General features: G+C 37.4%; 2 protein-coding genes across 4 annotated transcripts in view; one reads left to right on the top strand and one right to left on the bottom strand.

The window, feature by feature from the left end:
* Positions 1–18031, bottom strand: part of LOC126759048 (anoctamin-1) — a 191295-nt gene that overhangs the window by 81628 nt on the left and 91636 nt on the right. The gene's annotated exons all lie outside the window — the stretch shown is intronic.
* Positions 15541–16143, top strand: LOC126760047 (uncharacterized). Its single transcript, XM_050475386.1, has 2 exons — positions 15541–15676; positions 15734–16143. Exons 1-2 carry the CDS (start codon positions 15541–15543, stop codon positions 16141–16143), a joined length of 546 nt encoding a protein of 181 aa, XP_050331343.1.

Genomic DNA, 18031 nt, shown 5'->3' with positions numbered 1-18031 from the left:
ACAGGTCAACACATTATTTATTGATTTAATGATTTTTTATAAAAATAAAATTTTAGATACAAAAAATTTAAGAACAAGAAAAAACGTTAACTTCGGTTGCACCGAAGCTAAATACCCTGCACAGGTGCATTTCTGTTAGTAACTATGTGTTCGGTTTGTATGGAAGCTATATGCTATAGTAATCCGATCTGAACAATTTTTTTAGAGATTACATTGTTGCCTTAAAAAATAATCTATACCAAATTTCGTGAAGACACCACGTCAAATGGGGAAGTTTCCCAAACAAGCATTTGATTCCGATCGTTCAGTTTGTATGGCAGCTATATGCTATAGTTAACCGATCTGAACAATTTCTTCGTAGATTACATTGATGCCTTAGAAAATAATATGTACCAAATTTCGTGAAGATACATTGTCAAATGTGAAAGTTTTCCATACAACTTGAACTTGATTCCGATCGTTCAGTTGGTATGGCAGCTATATGCTATAGTCAACCGATCTGAACAATTTCTTCGGAGATTACATTGTTGCTTTAGAAAATAATATATACCAAATTTCGTGAAGACACCACGTCAAATGGGGAAGTTTCCCAAGCAAGCATTTGATTCCGATCGTTCAGTTTGTATGGCAGCTATATGTTATAGTGGTCCGATATCGGCCGTTCCGACAAATGAGCAGCTTCTTGAAGAGAAAATGACGTTTGCAAAATTTCAAAACGATATCTTAAAAATTGAGGGACTAGTTCGTATATATACAGACAGACAGACAGACGGACAGACGGACATGGCTAAATCGACTCAGCTCGACATACTGATCATTTATATATATACTTTATAGGGTCTCCGACGATTCCTTCTGGGTGTTACAAACTTCGTGACAAACTTAATATACCCTGTTTAGGGTATAAAAATATGTAATTTTGGTAATTTTAGTTATAAATTTCGAAATTAAAAAAAAGTTTAGCTTAACAGAACTAGTTGGCAACACTACTTAGAAAAATATTTAATTTATTTGACTTTAAACTTTAATTATTTGTCCTTTTTTTTATAGACTTAAAGCAACCGAAGTCCAAATTTTGTATATTGGCAATACTTCTTAGGTGAAGGTTATAGAAAAGTCGGTTTGAAATTGAAATTCCACAAAACGCTTTTTCTTTTTTTATAGCCTAACAACCTTAGTCCCATCTACCCTAATATTTATAGTTCCTCCAACCCATTCTATTACTAGTTGCTCCCACAGCTAATTCCTGAATTGCTCATATAGCTCAAGGTATCGGCTTAAGGTTACACGAAGCTGCCACGATTACCACGCGTAGATTGCTTTTAATAGATTTTTAAAATCTCAACTGCCAAATGTTTACCTCATACTATGATTCATTCAAATCTCTATTTAATATTCTCCCCAAAGGCCGCTAAATCTCCTAGCAAACAGACGTGTGTGGTGCATTTGCCTCCGTTGGCTGTCGTTCCCACCAGTTGGTGGTGATCGTTTAAGTTTTTAAAATATTGCTGTTCATTTCGTATGCGGTAAGCGTGTGCGATTTGTACGCGCCAAAAGCAAATCGGACACGCCCGATACTTTGGGTGTCTAACGCCGTGACTCTATGTACATATGTAAATACATACATAAAGATAATTCGTTGGGTGTCATCGAAAATCTTGGCTAACCACGTTTCTAAAAAAATTTGACACCGAAATGTGACGGACGATGATGTGACGCTGGATGCAAACTCAGAAATCTAGTTGCTCAGTTGATATATTGCAATGTTTACACGTATGTACAGTTAGGATCGAAATAATAGCACGACAGCAAACAGTGTATGCAGTTTATTAGATACATCCACTATCGAATAAGCAGGGAAAATACCAGAGAAGAGAAAAGGTCAGACAAAATCTGCATGATTTTCGCAAATATTTTACTTAAAATTTCCAAAGCTCATCTCAGTCTTAATTAAAAATACGAAAATACTTAATGGAGAATCAACATGGTCGAATTACTATTTCTGTACCAATTCGAGTTTCGTACTTCCAGACTACTGAAGCCTTTTCAAGTAGTGATGAAACCCATTAAGTAACCATCAGCTTTTTATATCAAAGTAGCGACTATGAGACAGGTCCGTGACATCGGCGTTGGAGTACTTGATCGCAGCGGAATAATGGGAAGCTGGGTATTTAATTGTCTTCTTGCTTCCTAGTCATTGAAAGTCGGGTCATATTTACGCTCAGCGGGTGCACACTGAATACAGCACATTTGCTATTGGAAGGCTCTTCTGATACAGAGGGAATCTTAGAAGGTTTAGAGGTTTCTCTAAGCAAAATTACTTTTCCGTTTCTGGAGGTTTACGAGATAAATATCAAATTTTGCCCCCTGTATCCGGCGGATGCAGTAAAATATCTAGGGCTCATCCTGGATAGGAAGCTTTCATGGAAGCCGAATATCGAAGAGAGAGCAAAAAAGGCGTCTATTGCCTTATACTGCTGTAGAGGAGCTATTGACAAAAGGTGGGGCCTCTCATCGTAAGTGGTCCTCTGACTCTATGACACCATAGTCAAGCCCATTGTGTTCTATGGAGTCTTTATGTGGTGGAGGGTTCTAGAAACGTGCGGCACTCATCAGCATTTGTGGTCCACTAAGGTCCACCCCAACCATGGCACTTAACGCCATCTTGCACAGAGTGCCCGTAGACATCGTCGGAAGTTGACTGGCTGCGGAAATAGCTATCAGACTCAGAGGAGTTGGGTTCTTAAAATAACACGTATCTGAACACTCTCATATCCCACACACTTTGACTAAATACCGGATCACTTAGATCATGAGTCGCCAAACTGAACTTTGGCGGCTTCCTCTCTGCCCATAAACCGACGAAGTGTGGGATGAGGTCGTTGGAGGGGAGGTGCAGTGAGCTTCTTTGTGGGGATGGGTCAAAACTTGGGAGGAAGCTTCAGATATCCCGACTATTGCACTGTCTTCCAAGCCGAGAGCAGCAGATAGCAGTGGAAGAAGATGAGGTGGAAACAACTCAACATTTCCTTCTTGACTGTCAAACGTTTGGGAGGTCAAGACTTAAACACACGGGAGCGCATATCTTCAGACATCGGACTGAACTGGCGGGAGTTAAAATTATTGCCCTATGCAAATTGTATTTGTATTGACCACTAAGGGTTTTGCGAATTTATAAGTTCGAAAACAGGAGTTCTTCTTTTCTATGCCTTCACAAAGGGCTAATTATAGTAGCCCAAGTGCGGTCTTCGATCAGCCATCGAACCCCTTCGTGGATGTTTTCGGGAATGTTTTGTGTAGAATTCTCTTATTGCTTCTTATCACCATACCGCTTTTGGGAGCCTGAGTTTCTAGGCCATTGACTATAATTCATTCATATAAATTAGATGTTATTAGAGTCAGTAATTCTGGAAAATTTTTGACGTCGCCGATTTAGAGGGACATTTATTGCTTAAGGAGTTAAAACATTAAGATTCAGGAGATCCCAGATTCTTGAAAACTTATGCAATCGGTGGACATCAATTTTTATTTCCTTTTATTGAATTTGAGACAGATGATTTATACTTTGAAGAATATCCTGAATTCTATTATACTCTGAAGAGGGGATATTAAGTTTGCAACGAAGTTCCAGAAAAAAAGTCAAAATATATACGTACAAGTAAATGATCAGCGTGACGAGCTGAGTCCATTTAGCCATGTCCGTCTGTCTGTCAATGTAGTAGTAATAGTTTTTCTCTTGTTTCTCTTATTTAATTTGCTCGGATCTTCTTTACTGTAGAGTCTTATTTCTACATTAAGCTTTTTTATGGCTCACTGCTAATGTTTTCTGCGTGACTGTAAAAATTTAATTCGCCTGCAAATTGCACAGAGTTTTAATTGATTTACACCCGTATAAACATACATACATATATGTACATATGTATGAACATGCTAATCGCGTGCCGCTAATTGTTTTTGGCTTTGTTTTTTCTTAAAATTTTTCGCGCTTTTCGCTTCAGCGCTATCCGTCATGTAAATTTAGAACTTTTCCGTTTGTCAATTTTTTCCAGTTTTTGTTTTTGCTTTTGCATGTCATAAACTAACTTATTATTAACGCGCTTGCAAATTTGTTGAGAAATTCCCAATTGTTTTTGCTGTTGTTATTGCCCATAAAGCACTGCCTTGTGTGAGGTATAAACATACGTATGTAGTACATTAACAATAAAAGACATACATAAATATGCATGTTTGTACTTGTTGCCATTTGTTTTCGGTATAAATTAGATCTGTTTGGGTTTTTTGAGCGATTCTTGATGATTCCCTCATTTCTCTCATTTGCTGCCAATTATTTATTTCGCGCACGTCTCTAGTTGTCGAATTTAATGCTGGCGTTTATTTCGCCTCAATTTGTTTGTGTTTTACTAATTTGTTATGGCTTTTTAACTAGATTTGGTAAATGGTGAGAATTGGCGTGTCTTTTTTCCGCAGCCATTTACGGAAGTTGTAGAAATTCCAAGCGTTTTACATGCGGCTGCTTGGGAGGGAATATCTGTAGCAATACGAGTCTATATTTATAAACTTGACAGTGTGGGTAATAAATAAGTTAATATGTGCTATCAAATTAATTAAAATCAAGCTTCGTTTTGGCCTTAAGGAGCTTAATAAAAGGTGATAATTCAACGATATGATTGAAACAAAGATTAGCGATGTATATTATACTGAACAGAATATACTATGTTTCCAATTCAATACCAAGAAAACGTCGGAGATAAGCCAATTCATGATGTCCATCTGACCTGTATGTAAACGAACTAGTCCTTCAGTTTTTGAGATATCGATCTGAAATTCTGCAAACTTGTTTTCCTCCCAGGAAGCTGCTCATTTTCTGGAACCACTGATAATGAAACACTACTGCATATCAGGTTAATTGAAAAGTACCCTAGTAATCCTAAAAGGCGCGCGTATAAATTTGATAGCTGTCGGTGCATTACTTTGTGAATTATATCATTTTGAGTGAAATATGTTATTGTGGTAAAAATGGATAAGAATACAAGAAAAAACGTTAACTTCGGCTGCACCGAAGCTACTCTGAGATTACATTGTTGCTTTAGAAAATAATCTATGCCAAATTTGGTGAAGATACATTGTCAAATGTGAAAGTTTTTCAGACAAGAACTTGATTCCGATCGTTCAGTTTGTATGCTAGCTATATGCTATAGTTAATCGATCTGAACAATTTTTTCGGAGATTAAATTGTTGCTTTAGAAAATAATCTATGCCAAATTTGGTGAAGATACATTGTCAAATGTAAAAGTTTTCCATACAAGAACTTGATTCCGATCGTTCAGTTTATATGTCAGTTATATGTTATAGTGCTCCGATATCGGCAGTTCCGACAAATGAGCAGCTTCTTAGAGAGAAAATGACGTTTGCAAAATTTCAAAACGATATCTTAAAAACTGAGAGACTAGTTCGTATATATACAGACGGACGGACGGACGAACGGACACACAGACAAACGGACATGGTTAAATCGAGTCAGTGGAGTTGCTTGAGATAGCAGGTACTTAATTGAACGTGTACATCAAATCATGCACGTATATTTGGGTATTGGAAAGGTTAGTGCAAAGAGAGTGCCGCGCGAGCTCACTTCTGACTAAAGACAACGGACTGACAAAGTTAAGGCTACTGTATTTTGGGATGAGTATGAAATAATTTCTACTGACTACCTTGAAAATGGAAGTACATCAACAGCGTGCACTACAAAGCATTATTGGTTCGCTTGAAGGACGAATTCGCCGAAAAACGTCCGTATTTGAAGAAAACAGAAGTGCTGTTTCACAAAGCCAATGTTCCATGTCACAAGTCAGTGAAAACTAATGCAAAAATCCATGAATTGAGCTTCAAATTGCTTCCCATTCACCGTATTCCTCATATCTGACCGCCAGTGTCCTTTAATTTCCGAAAAATACTCTCAGGGAAGAAATTTTCGTTGAATGAAGAGGCACTCGAAGAAACTGAGGCTTATTTTGAAGCAAAAGACAAATCGTACTACAAAAATGGTATTGAAATGTTGAAGAGTCGATATAATCAGAGTATCAGCTTTGAAAGGAAATGTGTTGAATGAAAAAACGAATTTTGCCAAAAATATGTATTTCAGTGTGGTAGGTCGGGGACTTTTTAATTGACCTTTTATAACTATCATGTAAGATTTTCGTGTACATTATTGTCCAAAGATTGCAAGCTGTTGGTGGGTTTCGTTTCCATATTTAGTTAAACACCACGAACGCTGCCTTTTATATTTCGCGATTTGACTACCCTAGTATAGCAATATGACAACTCACAACTTTATCGTAAATTTCGATTATATATACAAGGTCTGTCGCAAAAGAAACAGAACTTTTTAAATATAACTGTTTCTGGTGGCGCCACCTATTGGTGGGTATATGAAATATTATTTTAAGACAATTGGATAACTACAATCGATGTTATCGATCAAAAAGTGACAGCAGCTTTTGGTCATCGGTCGTAAAATGCAAAGAGTAAATATTAAATTTTGTTTAAAACTTGGAAAAACGTTTACTGAAACATTTCAAATGATGAAAAAAATTTATGGTGATCAGTGCCTATCACGTAGTAATGTGCATGAGTGGTTTAAGCGATTCCAAGAAGTCGTGAGGACCTCTGTGACGATCAGAAGTAGGTCGTCTTCAAAAGATCAAAAATAAAGACAATGCTGATTTGTTTTTACGATTCCGAGGGTATTGTACACCGAGAGTTCGTCCTACCTAGCCAAACGATTAATGCTGTGTTTTACCTTGGTGTTATGAAGCGTCTTTTGTCACGCATTCGTCGTGCTGGACCACAATACCATGAGGCAGGATCCTGGCGCTTGTTGCACGATAATGCGCCGTGCCATCGGTCGACGCTTGTCACTGATTTTTTGACAAAAAACTCCATATTAACCATTAATCACTCACCCTACTCACCTGATCTGGCACCCTGTGATTTTTACCTATTTGAAAAACTTCATTTGCCCACGAAAGGACACTGGTTTCAGGACATTTCAGGAATCCAAAAGGCGACGACCGATATTCTCAAGAGCATTCCGAAAAATGGCCTTAAACACTCATTTGAAATGCGAATTGACCGGGCTAAACGCTGTATCGACGCACAAGGAAACTACTTTGAATAAAAAAATATAACTTTTAAAAAATATTAATTTTTTGTTGTTTTTTTAACAGTCCTGTTTCTTTTGCGACAGACCTTGTACATACTCAGTGAACGAGCGGTATTTGAATTATTTACAGTAACTTAAAATATTCCTCAAGCCCGAAAAATGGAATTAAATCCCGAACATTTTCTGGCGATTATTTTCTTAAAACTTTTGACGTGAATTAACTCAACAAAAATGCATCGATGAACTTAATTCAATTTTTGGAAATGACGTTTAATCAGTGACCAGTGTTTACCGATGGTACGGTGAATCCAATAGAGGTCGTAAATTCAAGTACCAAGATGAATTTCGTGAAGGTGTCGTTCTGGAAACTATGAAGTTAACGTATTTTTCTTGTGTGATTAACTGCCCTAAATTCTGTTAAACCTCAAAATTATAAATAAAGTTTTTTAAGGAAAATCAATCAAAAAAATTACTATCAAATATATCGTTGATTTATATCGTTAACTTATTATGAAGGTATATTGATTATTTATACACTAGGCGATATAAAATATAACATAAGTTGGATGAATAATAATCCTTTCCTCAACTGGCTAAAATGTATTAAAATTCAGAATAAAAAAAGTCGAAAAGACGACAAAACTAAACGTCTGATTTTTCGAACTATTAGAACATATGTACATATGTATATCACTTTATTTTAACTTCGGTTACAACGAAGGACCAAATTAGTTTCCGTAATCCAGTATTATTAGAAAAATGGGTGATTGGCATAGATTTCCCAGGTCATTGATAGGTAACAAATACACTTTTACACAAATTATAAAGAAAATGATAGAACCATAAATATTTTTTCTGATAATTGGGTATTCACGTATATTTTTAGCGTTATTTAAACTACAATCTTAAACCATTTAAAAGCTGAATTGAATAAAGGTACAAACTGTTAACGTCTGATCATGACATGAGCGATTACTAAACGCTTTACTACCTCACATATTAGTGGACAGCATGTTGTGAAATCAAATATTTACAGAATGCTTTAAAACAGCCATAAAACTGTTGACCAAACTGTTCCGACAAACATACAAGATTAATAAAACCTAAGCTGCAAACATAAAAACTAAATAGTAAGCAATTACTCAATTAAACCGGCTAAGGCATGACGGAAGCAAACGAAAATGCTTTGGCGACACAGAGTCTCTCATTAAATTCCCTTCACACAAAACTACATTTTCATATATATTTATTTATTTATAACTCATGACTGTATATCTGTGGCTAAAACCTTGCAGGCGATTGTTGATGTTCAACATAGATTCGCTTGGCAGACCGACGGAAGACTCTACCATGAATGACAAAACAAATAACTGCAGACGACGCTTTGAGCCACGAATAATTGGTGGCTTGAGGGCCGAGTGTGTCCGCTAAGGTCAGCGGTTGCATAGAGAACAAACGGTTTGATTTAAAAGCCAAGACAAAGAGCAGATGCACACAAAAAACCATGTGAAAACATACACATTTATAACGAAGAGTAAACAAAAGAGAAGTTTGGTCAAAAAGCGCCGAAAAGCTTCGAAAATCAATCAATTAATTGTTAAAATTATGAATTTATGCTATTCGCCAATGATATGCTAATTGTGTAGTTTGTAGACATAAAGTATATATTTACATAAACATGCTTAAGCATAATATAGATCTTACTAAATACATATACGGTTTGTTTGAGGACGGAGTTGTCAACAAAAATTATGCTCTTGACTGAAGGGCAGATAGCGCACTTTGCGGCGTTTTTGTATACCTACAGTGTCTAACAAAGGTATGCGGTCTTTTATCGACCGACTCATCGTTTCATCGACTGCGGTATTCGCCGGTGTCAATGCGCAAAGGTCTATAAATCTTCCATAGAACTTTTCTCTCGAGTACTCGTAACGTCGACTCATCGGTTGCTGTCATCGCCCAATCCTCTGCACCATTTAGAAGGACGGGGAGCATGAGTGACTTATAGAGTTTGTTTTTTGTTCGTCGAAAGAGGTCATTACTTTTCAATTGCCTCCTCAGTCCGAAGTAACACCTGTTGACAAGAGTTATTCTGCGTTTCTAGGCTGTCTTTATGCTTGATGTTGATACTGGTTCCAAGATAGACGGAATTATCTATGAATTCGAAGTTTTGACTATCAGCAGTTACGTGCAAGCCAATTCGTGAGTGTGGCGAATGTTTGTTTGATGACAGGAGATATTTCGTCTTGTCCTCGTTCACTACCAAACCCATTTGCTTCGCTTCCTTATCCATTCTGAAGAAAGCAGAACTAACGGTTGTTGAGGCAATTTATATCAGTATCATCGGAGTCAGGAGCTGTACACTTTTATAGAAGATTGTGACTTCTCTATTCAGATCCGCAGCTCAAATTATTTTCTTCAGGAGTAGATTGAAGAAGTCGCACGAAAGGGAGTCGATTCTTTTACATATGGCTCGAGCAGCTCACTACTTCTGGTCTTAGACGCTGATTTTGGGGCCCGCCACGTAAAAAACATATCAAACGAAAGGAAACAAACAGTTTCGAATAAGATACCCTCCTTTTGATGACGACCACTGCAAAAATGTTAAATTTAAAATAAGAAAAATAAAAAGCAAGAAGAGAATTTAACTCCTTCTGAACTGAAGCTGTATTACTCTTCACGGGTGCATTTATTTTAGCTTAAAAAGATAAAAAATATCTTAATATTGATTTTGATGGGTTAGTTTGAAATGGATGTATAGATGTATATTATATCGAAGACCAAATCGAACAATATCTGCGGAGATTGCAGCTTTGTCTTGGAAAATAATCTATCCCGGATTTCTGGCAGATATCTTTTCAAATTAAAGAGTTTTTCATACAAGAACCTTTATTTTGTTCGGTCAGTTTGCATAACAGCTATATCCTACAGTGGTCCAATAACGGTGGTTCTGACAAATGAGTAGTTTCTTGAGGAGAAAAATTTTATTTTATTACATTAATTCTTAATCAAGTTCAAATCGAATTGAAACTAGAATGCAACTCTATAGATTGATGGCCACACTGTAAATTTGGCTGTGATTAACTCTGCGGGTTGTTGTCCAGGGTATAAATTTGGTTGTGCGCATTGATAAAATAGCAATCAGCTGATGAATTTTATTCATTAGAAAAAAATAACAAAATGAAGAACACAAGCAAGTACAACAGCTGAGCTTATTTTTAAACGAGTAGCCGAGTGTTTGAAAGGCAAAAACTGGCTTCTCAATTATAGTCCTAATGTGCTAAATTAATTTGGTTGTGCGAAAAGGCTATAAGGTCCTTCAGACCTTAATTGAGTGAGGTAGAAAAATTTCTACTTCTAAGGCTAAGAGAGAGTTGTGAATAGATTAAATTAAGTGTTGCCTGAAACTCTTATAATATGTACAGCACTATTTAGAAATACGCCAGAATGTAGGCAACGATTTTTTATTTTCAATGTATGATTACTGCTTCCTATGGAACTTTTCTGTTGCCTACATTTAGGATGACTCTTGTGTAAAAACTTTTCAACGTAAAAATAAAAGGAGAATAAATTACAGTAAACAGAAAACAACAAATAATAGATTTCAATACTTGCAGTAACACTTTTTAACCAGAAATATTTTTATTTTGTACCTTTTTTGCATAACTTTTGGCCCAACTGTACCCCAGCATACCAATTACTAATAAAAATATGAAAATTACTGCTTTAAAATGCACGTAAGAAAATAGTTTTAAATCAAATTTGGCAAGCTTATTATTTATAGACAGCTGTTTTGGACCGCATCTGCTGGCGCGAAACCGGTAAAAAGATTGTGGTAACAAAGACAATACAAAATTTAGTGACAAATTTAATTTACATTCAAATTCATTCATAAAATGCATAGGCTCAGCGCTTTGATATTGTTGTTATTATTATTGTTTCTTTTTTGTGATGTTGCATTTTTGCACACTCTTCTTCACTGCTCAGTTAGCGGCACGTTTTCTGTGTTTGCAGCGGGCAAATACCCAGACGAAGATCGAAAACCTTAACGTCGCGGCACTCATTTACGTTTAACGGTCAATGTGTCTGCTTGAACCGGTTTTCGCTTAACACAACGCTTTATTAACCTAAAGACACACAGTGATTTGATAATCCGGAAAAGTGTAGCTTTGTTTGGTGTTTATTTGACCTTGAGCAAATTATGATTTCAGTTTGTGTATTTACAGACTGTTTCCGTTGAAGATTTATATTTTGTAGACACTCGTGTGTGTCTAATTTGTTATTTCAATTAACGGTTGTTGTATGCTAGTTTTTGTAATAACATTAACAAGAGAGTTCGGTTAATTTGTATTATTCCGAAAAAAATAAACAAAAATAGCAGTTTTGAAATCGACATCTGTTCTCAATAACCAGGAAGCGATTAAAAGTCTGAGGTGGCCGCAAATTGAAGCACAAAAAATCTCTTCCATTCTTTCATCAGTGTAGATAGATCTGAGCGTCGTGTTCAAATAAATCGGGTTTATTATTACTTATTTCATAATAAATATACATCTGATCAAATTTGACCCGGACTGACGAAAACAACAAAGTTTGTTCGTATTTTAATACACATCTTTATTATCGTCATCAGCATAGGCTCTTGAGCCAACAATATAATGCTAACGCTTAAACCCATTTTCTATACACTTGTTACAAGCCTCTGCTGGGGATGTCTTCACTGCTCGATTGTTGAACAGTTTGGACGTCATATTCATAAAACCTCACCTTGTCAAAAGTAACTGAATTTGAAGAATGAAGAGTCCATAGCTACGTCGTTAAGCATCTTTGTAGAGCTCGCAAACTACCCAACGTCGTTTTTGCCAAAGATTCAGGTCCATTGGTTCGGGTTTTGACCATTGACACGCCTCATACACAAAATATGTTGAGACGATCCTGCTATTAATCTGATGCCACCATGGCAATATTTCTTTAACTTTTTCATCATCGTTATTTAAGTTCACGAATGTAGATAGACGAGCCGCACGAGGCGAGTTTTCGATGACTTCAACGCCGTCCCTGATTGTTTTTGTCACTGAAATACTTGTGTTCGTAATAAAGTGGACTTCCCAAAATTCTGCTCCAACATTTTCAATGATTCCATACCCGAGATTTCTTTTGACTCACAAAATTTCAAGCAAATTCGTGTTATAAACAAACAGCTTCACGTGTTATATGGACTAGTCCGATCAAATGCGATTAGATGTAGATGTAGACCTCTTTATTCCTTCCGAATGTATTTTCGTTTATTCACATATGCTATTGCAATAAAGTAGTAGTAAAGTCTATAGATTATGGGAGGAGAGAACGGTTGATAGCATACTATTACTGAATAAACATGGAATATTGGTTGGATCGAAAGATAGAGATATGGAGGGATACAGGACAATAGGGATTCCATTTTTATTACAGTTGTTTCTGCGTAACTAGATTGAATCCAAATTTCTACCCAGCCAAGAATTGTCACTTCGGTATAGGACTTAATCGGATTTGGTAAATATTTTTAGCTAACAGTGGAATGGATGAGGAGTTATCGCCAAAACGAGAAAACGAGATTCCTAATTCTGATATATACAAATCTTCTATCATTCTGCTCACTTATGCTTATACCCCGAACCGTTCAACAAATTCTAATGAATTTTTGGTGGGTTTGTTATATTCATTTTATTTTCTAAGGTTTAATAGTTTTAAAGCCAATAGGTTCCGTATGAGTATTTTAGTGAATGTAATTATGTTTGTAAACTTTGAAATATCCTTCTACTCTCGGTAAAGTAAGATAAAATACTAATATCCTACTATGAGCAAAAACTATAAAAGACTCAAAACGGTTTCCCCGAAGTAGTCGTTTGAGTTTGCTAAATAGCCAGAAGTTACGCGGAGACTCACATGTACCAAGAGTTGTCGGCCCACTATTCCGGCCTAATTTTCGTAATAGCTTCCCATAAACGAAGCAAAACAATCAAATAGTATTCCTTGTTGAAAGTTTGGCCAGTCAGAAGAAATTCAAAATGCACCACACCTCGATAATCTAAGAAAACTGTCAATATAACCTTCTTTTTGACCCGCTTTTACGTGGTTTTTCGGCTTCGGCTCATTTTTGTCACGTTATTCGGCCGATTGGTCGTCTGATTTCGGGTTATAAGCATAGATCCAAGACGCATCGCCAGTAAAAATACATTTTATGACATCCTGTTAGTCAAAAAGTATTGTTTTATAGATACTGTCTTTCGAAAAAAGTGAGTGATTAGAAAAAAATCGTACTTTCACTTTTCTTAGGTCCAAATGATCTTTCAAAATGGTTTTCATTGATCCTTCCGATATTCCAACGATTCTCAAGTACCAATTACTTTATTTTATTAACGTATTGATCATCATTGATGTTGATGGCCGTCCTAGACGTGATTTGTTGTCAACGCGTTCTCGACTCTCTTTGAATAATTTGTGCCAAAAGCACTTTCTCGCCACAAACAATTATCACCGAAGGCCTTTTCTAACATTCTGAACGTTTTGACACAAAAAATTTAATTCCGCACACAAAATTTAATGGAACTCCTTTGTTAAATAATTTCCTTGATGGTAAAAATAGCCGAATACTTTATGTGACATTTGAAACTGATGCCACTGACAGTCATACCAACCTAGAAATAAATACGACGACGAATGGGTTTTCGCGGGAAATTTTAATTAAAAAGTCTTACTTTTTTTGCTGACAATAGTATGATTGTCAAAAATAGAGAAAATGTCCGTTGTATTCTTTCAAACCATTTTTAGTTTACCAAATAATATTTTCAACTTTCTATTCGACCTAGTGCTTATTTGCAATATTTTTATACCCTGAACAAGTTTGTCACGAAGTTTGTAACACCCAGAAGGAAGCTTCGGAGACCCTATAAAGTATATATATAAATTATCAGTATGTTGAGCTGAGTCGATTTAGCCATGTCCGTCTGTCTGTCCGTCTGTCCGTCTGTCTGTATATATACAAACTAGTCCCTCAGTTTTTAAGATATCCTTTTGAAATTTTGCAAACGTCATTTTCTCTTCAAAAAGCTGCTCATTTGTCGGAACGGCCGATATCGGACCACTATAACATATAGCTGCCATATAAACTGAACGATCGGAATCAAGTTCTTGTATGGAAAGCTTTCACATTTGACAATGTATCTTCACAAAAGTTGGTACAGATTATTTTCTAAGGCAACAATGTATCTTCACCAAATTTGGAACGATCGGATAGATTTTCATTATAATGTTCTTCACCAAATTTGGCATAGATTATTTGTAACCTCCGAAGAAATTGGTCAGATCGGTTAACTATAGCATATAGCTACCATACAAACTGAACGATCGGAATCAAGTTCTTGTATGGAAAACTTTTGCATTTGACAAGATATATTTACGAAATTTGGTATAAATTATTTCCTAAGGCACCAATGTAATATGTGAAGGGTATATTAGCTTCCGTGCAGCCGAAGTTAACGTTTTTTCTTGTTTTATTTACATTTTTATTTTATATTTTTTTTAAATCTTTCTTATTTTATTTTAGAATTGTTTTTGTTCTCTTCAAACAAGTTAATTTGTGTTAATGACCGCTGTTATATTAAGTACGAAAGTCAATCAGGTGTCAATTCAAAGTGATAATGACGTGCAAATTTATGGCAAAAACATTTTAATTGCAAAAAATTACTTTTTTTGCAGTCAAATATTTTTTCCCCAAATTCTTCACCTGTTCACATTGTCATTTCAGCATCTAAGATGTCTGGTTGTAGCAAATTAAGCGTAAAAATGTGTGGGCTTGGTTCACAAATCGCCGATCGGATATTCATTCCAGCACATAATCTAAAATTTTTGCATAATTGATTGTTTCTGGTTTTTTATTTATCTATAGTATTTAAGCAAATCAAGTTCGAGGTTTCGATTGCCGCGCGCCAGTGGTGCCAAGTTGCAGCGCGTTTGAAGCGTAGGAAATCTTCGACGCGGTAGCTTCGCGCTTGCGCAGCCTCTGTGCGCTATTGTTTGGACAACTGAATTATCACTATACACTTGAAGCACAATTTGTTGTTGCATTGTTTGATCTCAGGTCTCAGATAAGATGCCAAATCAGTATTGCCATCTCGCACCTGCCAACGCGCATCTGCCGCGCTTATCAGAAGCTATGCTGGCGCGCATAGTTCTATTGCCGCTGTTTTAGCCACTTCTTTCTATGAAGATCGATTGAATTTGCATAAAGTTTCTTTTGGTTTCTTTGGCGGCTATAAAGGTTTGCGCGCCAGCAGCCGAGCCATTAGTTTTGATCTTGATCTTGCTTATTGATATATCGAATTCGGCTTGAGTTGGTTGTTGCGATGAAACCGTTCACTTGTATTGTGGTCATTGCGGCCGCACTTATTGCCTGTGGTCAGGCGCATAGTGTGCAGAAGCGTTCTTTGGGCGGCCTGCTGGGAGGACTAGGCGGCGGCGGCGGTGGTGGCCAAGGCGGTGGTTGGAGCAGTGGTGGCGGCGGCGGTGGTTGGAGTAGTGGTGGCGGTGGCGGTGGAGCTGGCGGTATTGGCGCCTTGCTTCAGCAGAAACTGGGCGGTTTGCTCGGAGGCGGTGGTGGCGGACGCGGCGGCGGTGGCGGCCAGGGTGGCTGGAGCGGTGGTGGCGGCCATGGCGGCTGGAGCAGCGGCGGTGGTGGCGGCCATGGTGGCTGGAGCGGCGGTGGTGGCGGCGGCCATGGTGGCTGGAGCGGCGGCGGCGGTGGCTACTCAGGTGGTCATGGCGGCGGCGGCAGCAGTAAAGTCATCATCGTTAAAGTCGTGAACGCTGGCGGCTCAGGTGGTGGTTACGGCGGTGGCCATGGAGGCTGGAGCGGTGGCGGCGGCGGTGGCGGCTATGGCGGCGGCCATGGTGGCTGGAGCGGTGGCGGCGGCGGCCAAGGCGGTTGGGGCGGCAGCGGTGGTTGGTAAATTATCAATCACGTCAAGTCGTTGTAAAATCACCACACCAACAACAAAGTACACAATTAATTTAAGTTGTTAGAGCAAGCAGAAGTTTCATAGGCTTAAGCATCCTTTCTAGGCTAAGGTTCATTCATTTAATGAAATCAAAAAACACATTGGAATTTGAATAAAATTTCCTTAAAAATGTTAAAAATAGTAAACCCGTTAGTTATTTCGCATATGTTGTTGTGATTAGCAAATAGATTTTTTCTACATTGTCTCCTAATTAATTTAAATATCGTGTATAACGGGTTCTTAACTGGCGCGCTTCCTAGCGGCTAATTACAACTCAGCTCAGCGACAACCGGTTTGGGGAGAATCTTCGTATGGCTTTTCATTTAATTGATGTGCATAAATTAATGAAGCGATAAAAGAACAAATGGGTTTCGTTTACAGTCAACTTTTATTATGTTTTGTCGTGAGTATTTTAGTTTCATGCCGATTTAAGTGTTTGAGAATTCGCATGCTAAAATATGCTAGCGACGGGAGACACCATATATGTATGTAACCTGCTGTAAAAGGGTCATAAACTCTACGTTTTTATGGTATTAGACTGGTTACACAAACTATTGAATTACAACAGAGTGAGACTGAAGACTCAAGCTGGTATGTTTGTAAATGAACAGGTCTGTATTACATCACACTTTTCCAGTTTAGTTCTATCAGAGCGAGATCTGAGCATAAGAAAACATTCTACAATATATTCTATGCTATGGTGGTGATAATTAATGTAAGTGACTTTGAGATTTTAGTAGCTTGAATTTCAAATAACTGTAATGAAGCTTATCAATAAAAAAAATTATGGTCCACTTATTACTGCTTGGAGGAAGTACCTATGAACCAATATCATCTAAGTGAGGCACCAAATCTCATTATGTTCATGAACAGATATCAATTTAATTTCATTAGAATTTTATGCATAGTGAGCCGTATGTAAAATAATCATTTCTGGGCACTCGCAAGTGAATGGCCTCAGAAAACTTTCCTTACTTGCGTGAACTTCCACACATGGCTGCATCTATTGGTTTTCGGAAAAACCAAAAGAACAGCTTTTACGGTGAAGAGTACCGTGTCCCACAGGAGAGAAAACAGCAAAGCAAAGTTACAATCCTCCACAACACGTGCGGAATAGGATACATACCGAGAGTTGAAGAGCGGGACGTATTTGTTCACAAAAACAAAAGAAGAGCCCGAAATGCGTGGGAACGAACAGCTTGACAAGCTGGCCGACAGGGGTAATATTCGAAAATTCTATGAAAAGATCTGGCGGAACTGGAGAAGGTTTCTAGATCGGAGCATACTCTTGTAAAACCCCAAAGGTGATCTAGTGACTGATGCTGAGTTATACAAGGTGCTTTCCAAAGTAAACAGGACTTAAAAAAACAGAACAAATGTTTTTTTTGGCAAAATCAATTTATTTTATTCAAAATAGTCTCCTTCTGCTTCAATACAGCTTTTTGAACGGTGCAAAAGCACGTCGAACGAGTTTTTTAGCTCGTTGCTCGGCGGATTTCGGCTGTTTTTTGATGATGAACTCACACACAGTTTCGATGGAATTTCCAGTGATCACGGATTTTGTTGGACCCACATGTTGATCGTTATTTATGTCCTCACGACCACTTTGAAAACGTTGAAACCACTCGTGCACTTTGCTACGGGATGGACAATCATCGCCGTAAACTTGTTTCATCAATTGAAACGTTTCGGTAAAAGTTTTAGCAATTTTAAAACAAAATTTAATGTTGATTCTTTGTTCGAAGCTCATTTTCGCACCGATACCACAAACATACTGACACTTAAAACGCAATAACTTCACTTCCAATCAATGAAATGTCATGAAATTCTCACTGGACAA

Source organism: Bactrocera neohumeralis, chromosome 5, assembly GCF_024586455.1.
Source record: "Bactrocera neohumeralis isolate Rockhampton chromosome 5, APGP_CSIRO_Bneo_wtdbg2-racon-allhic-juicebox.fasta_v2, whole genome shotgun sequence".
Lineage (NCBI taxonomy): Eukaryota > Metazoa > Arthropoda > Insecta > Diptera > Tephritidae > Bactrocera > Bactrocera neohumeralis.
The sequence above is the reverse complement of the archived record's forward strand: the minus strand, read 5'-3'. Positions and strand labels throughout refer to the sequence as shown.

Coding starts and splice junctions, on each gene's coding strand:
- LOC126760047 (XM_050475386.1), top strand. CDS start 15,541: ATGAAACCGTTCACTTGTATTGTGGTCATTGCGGCCGCACTTATTGCC. Junction 15,677..15,733: donor CGGTGGTGGCCAAGGCGGTG/GTTGGAGCAGTG, acceptor GTGGCGGTGGAG/CTGGCGGTATTGGCGCCTTG.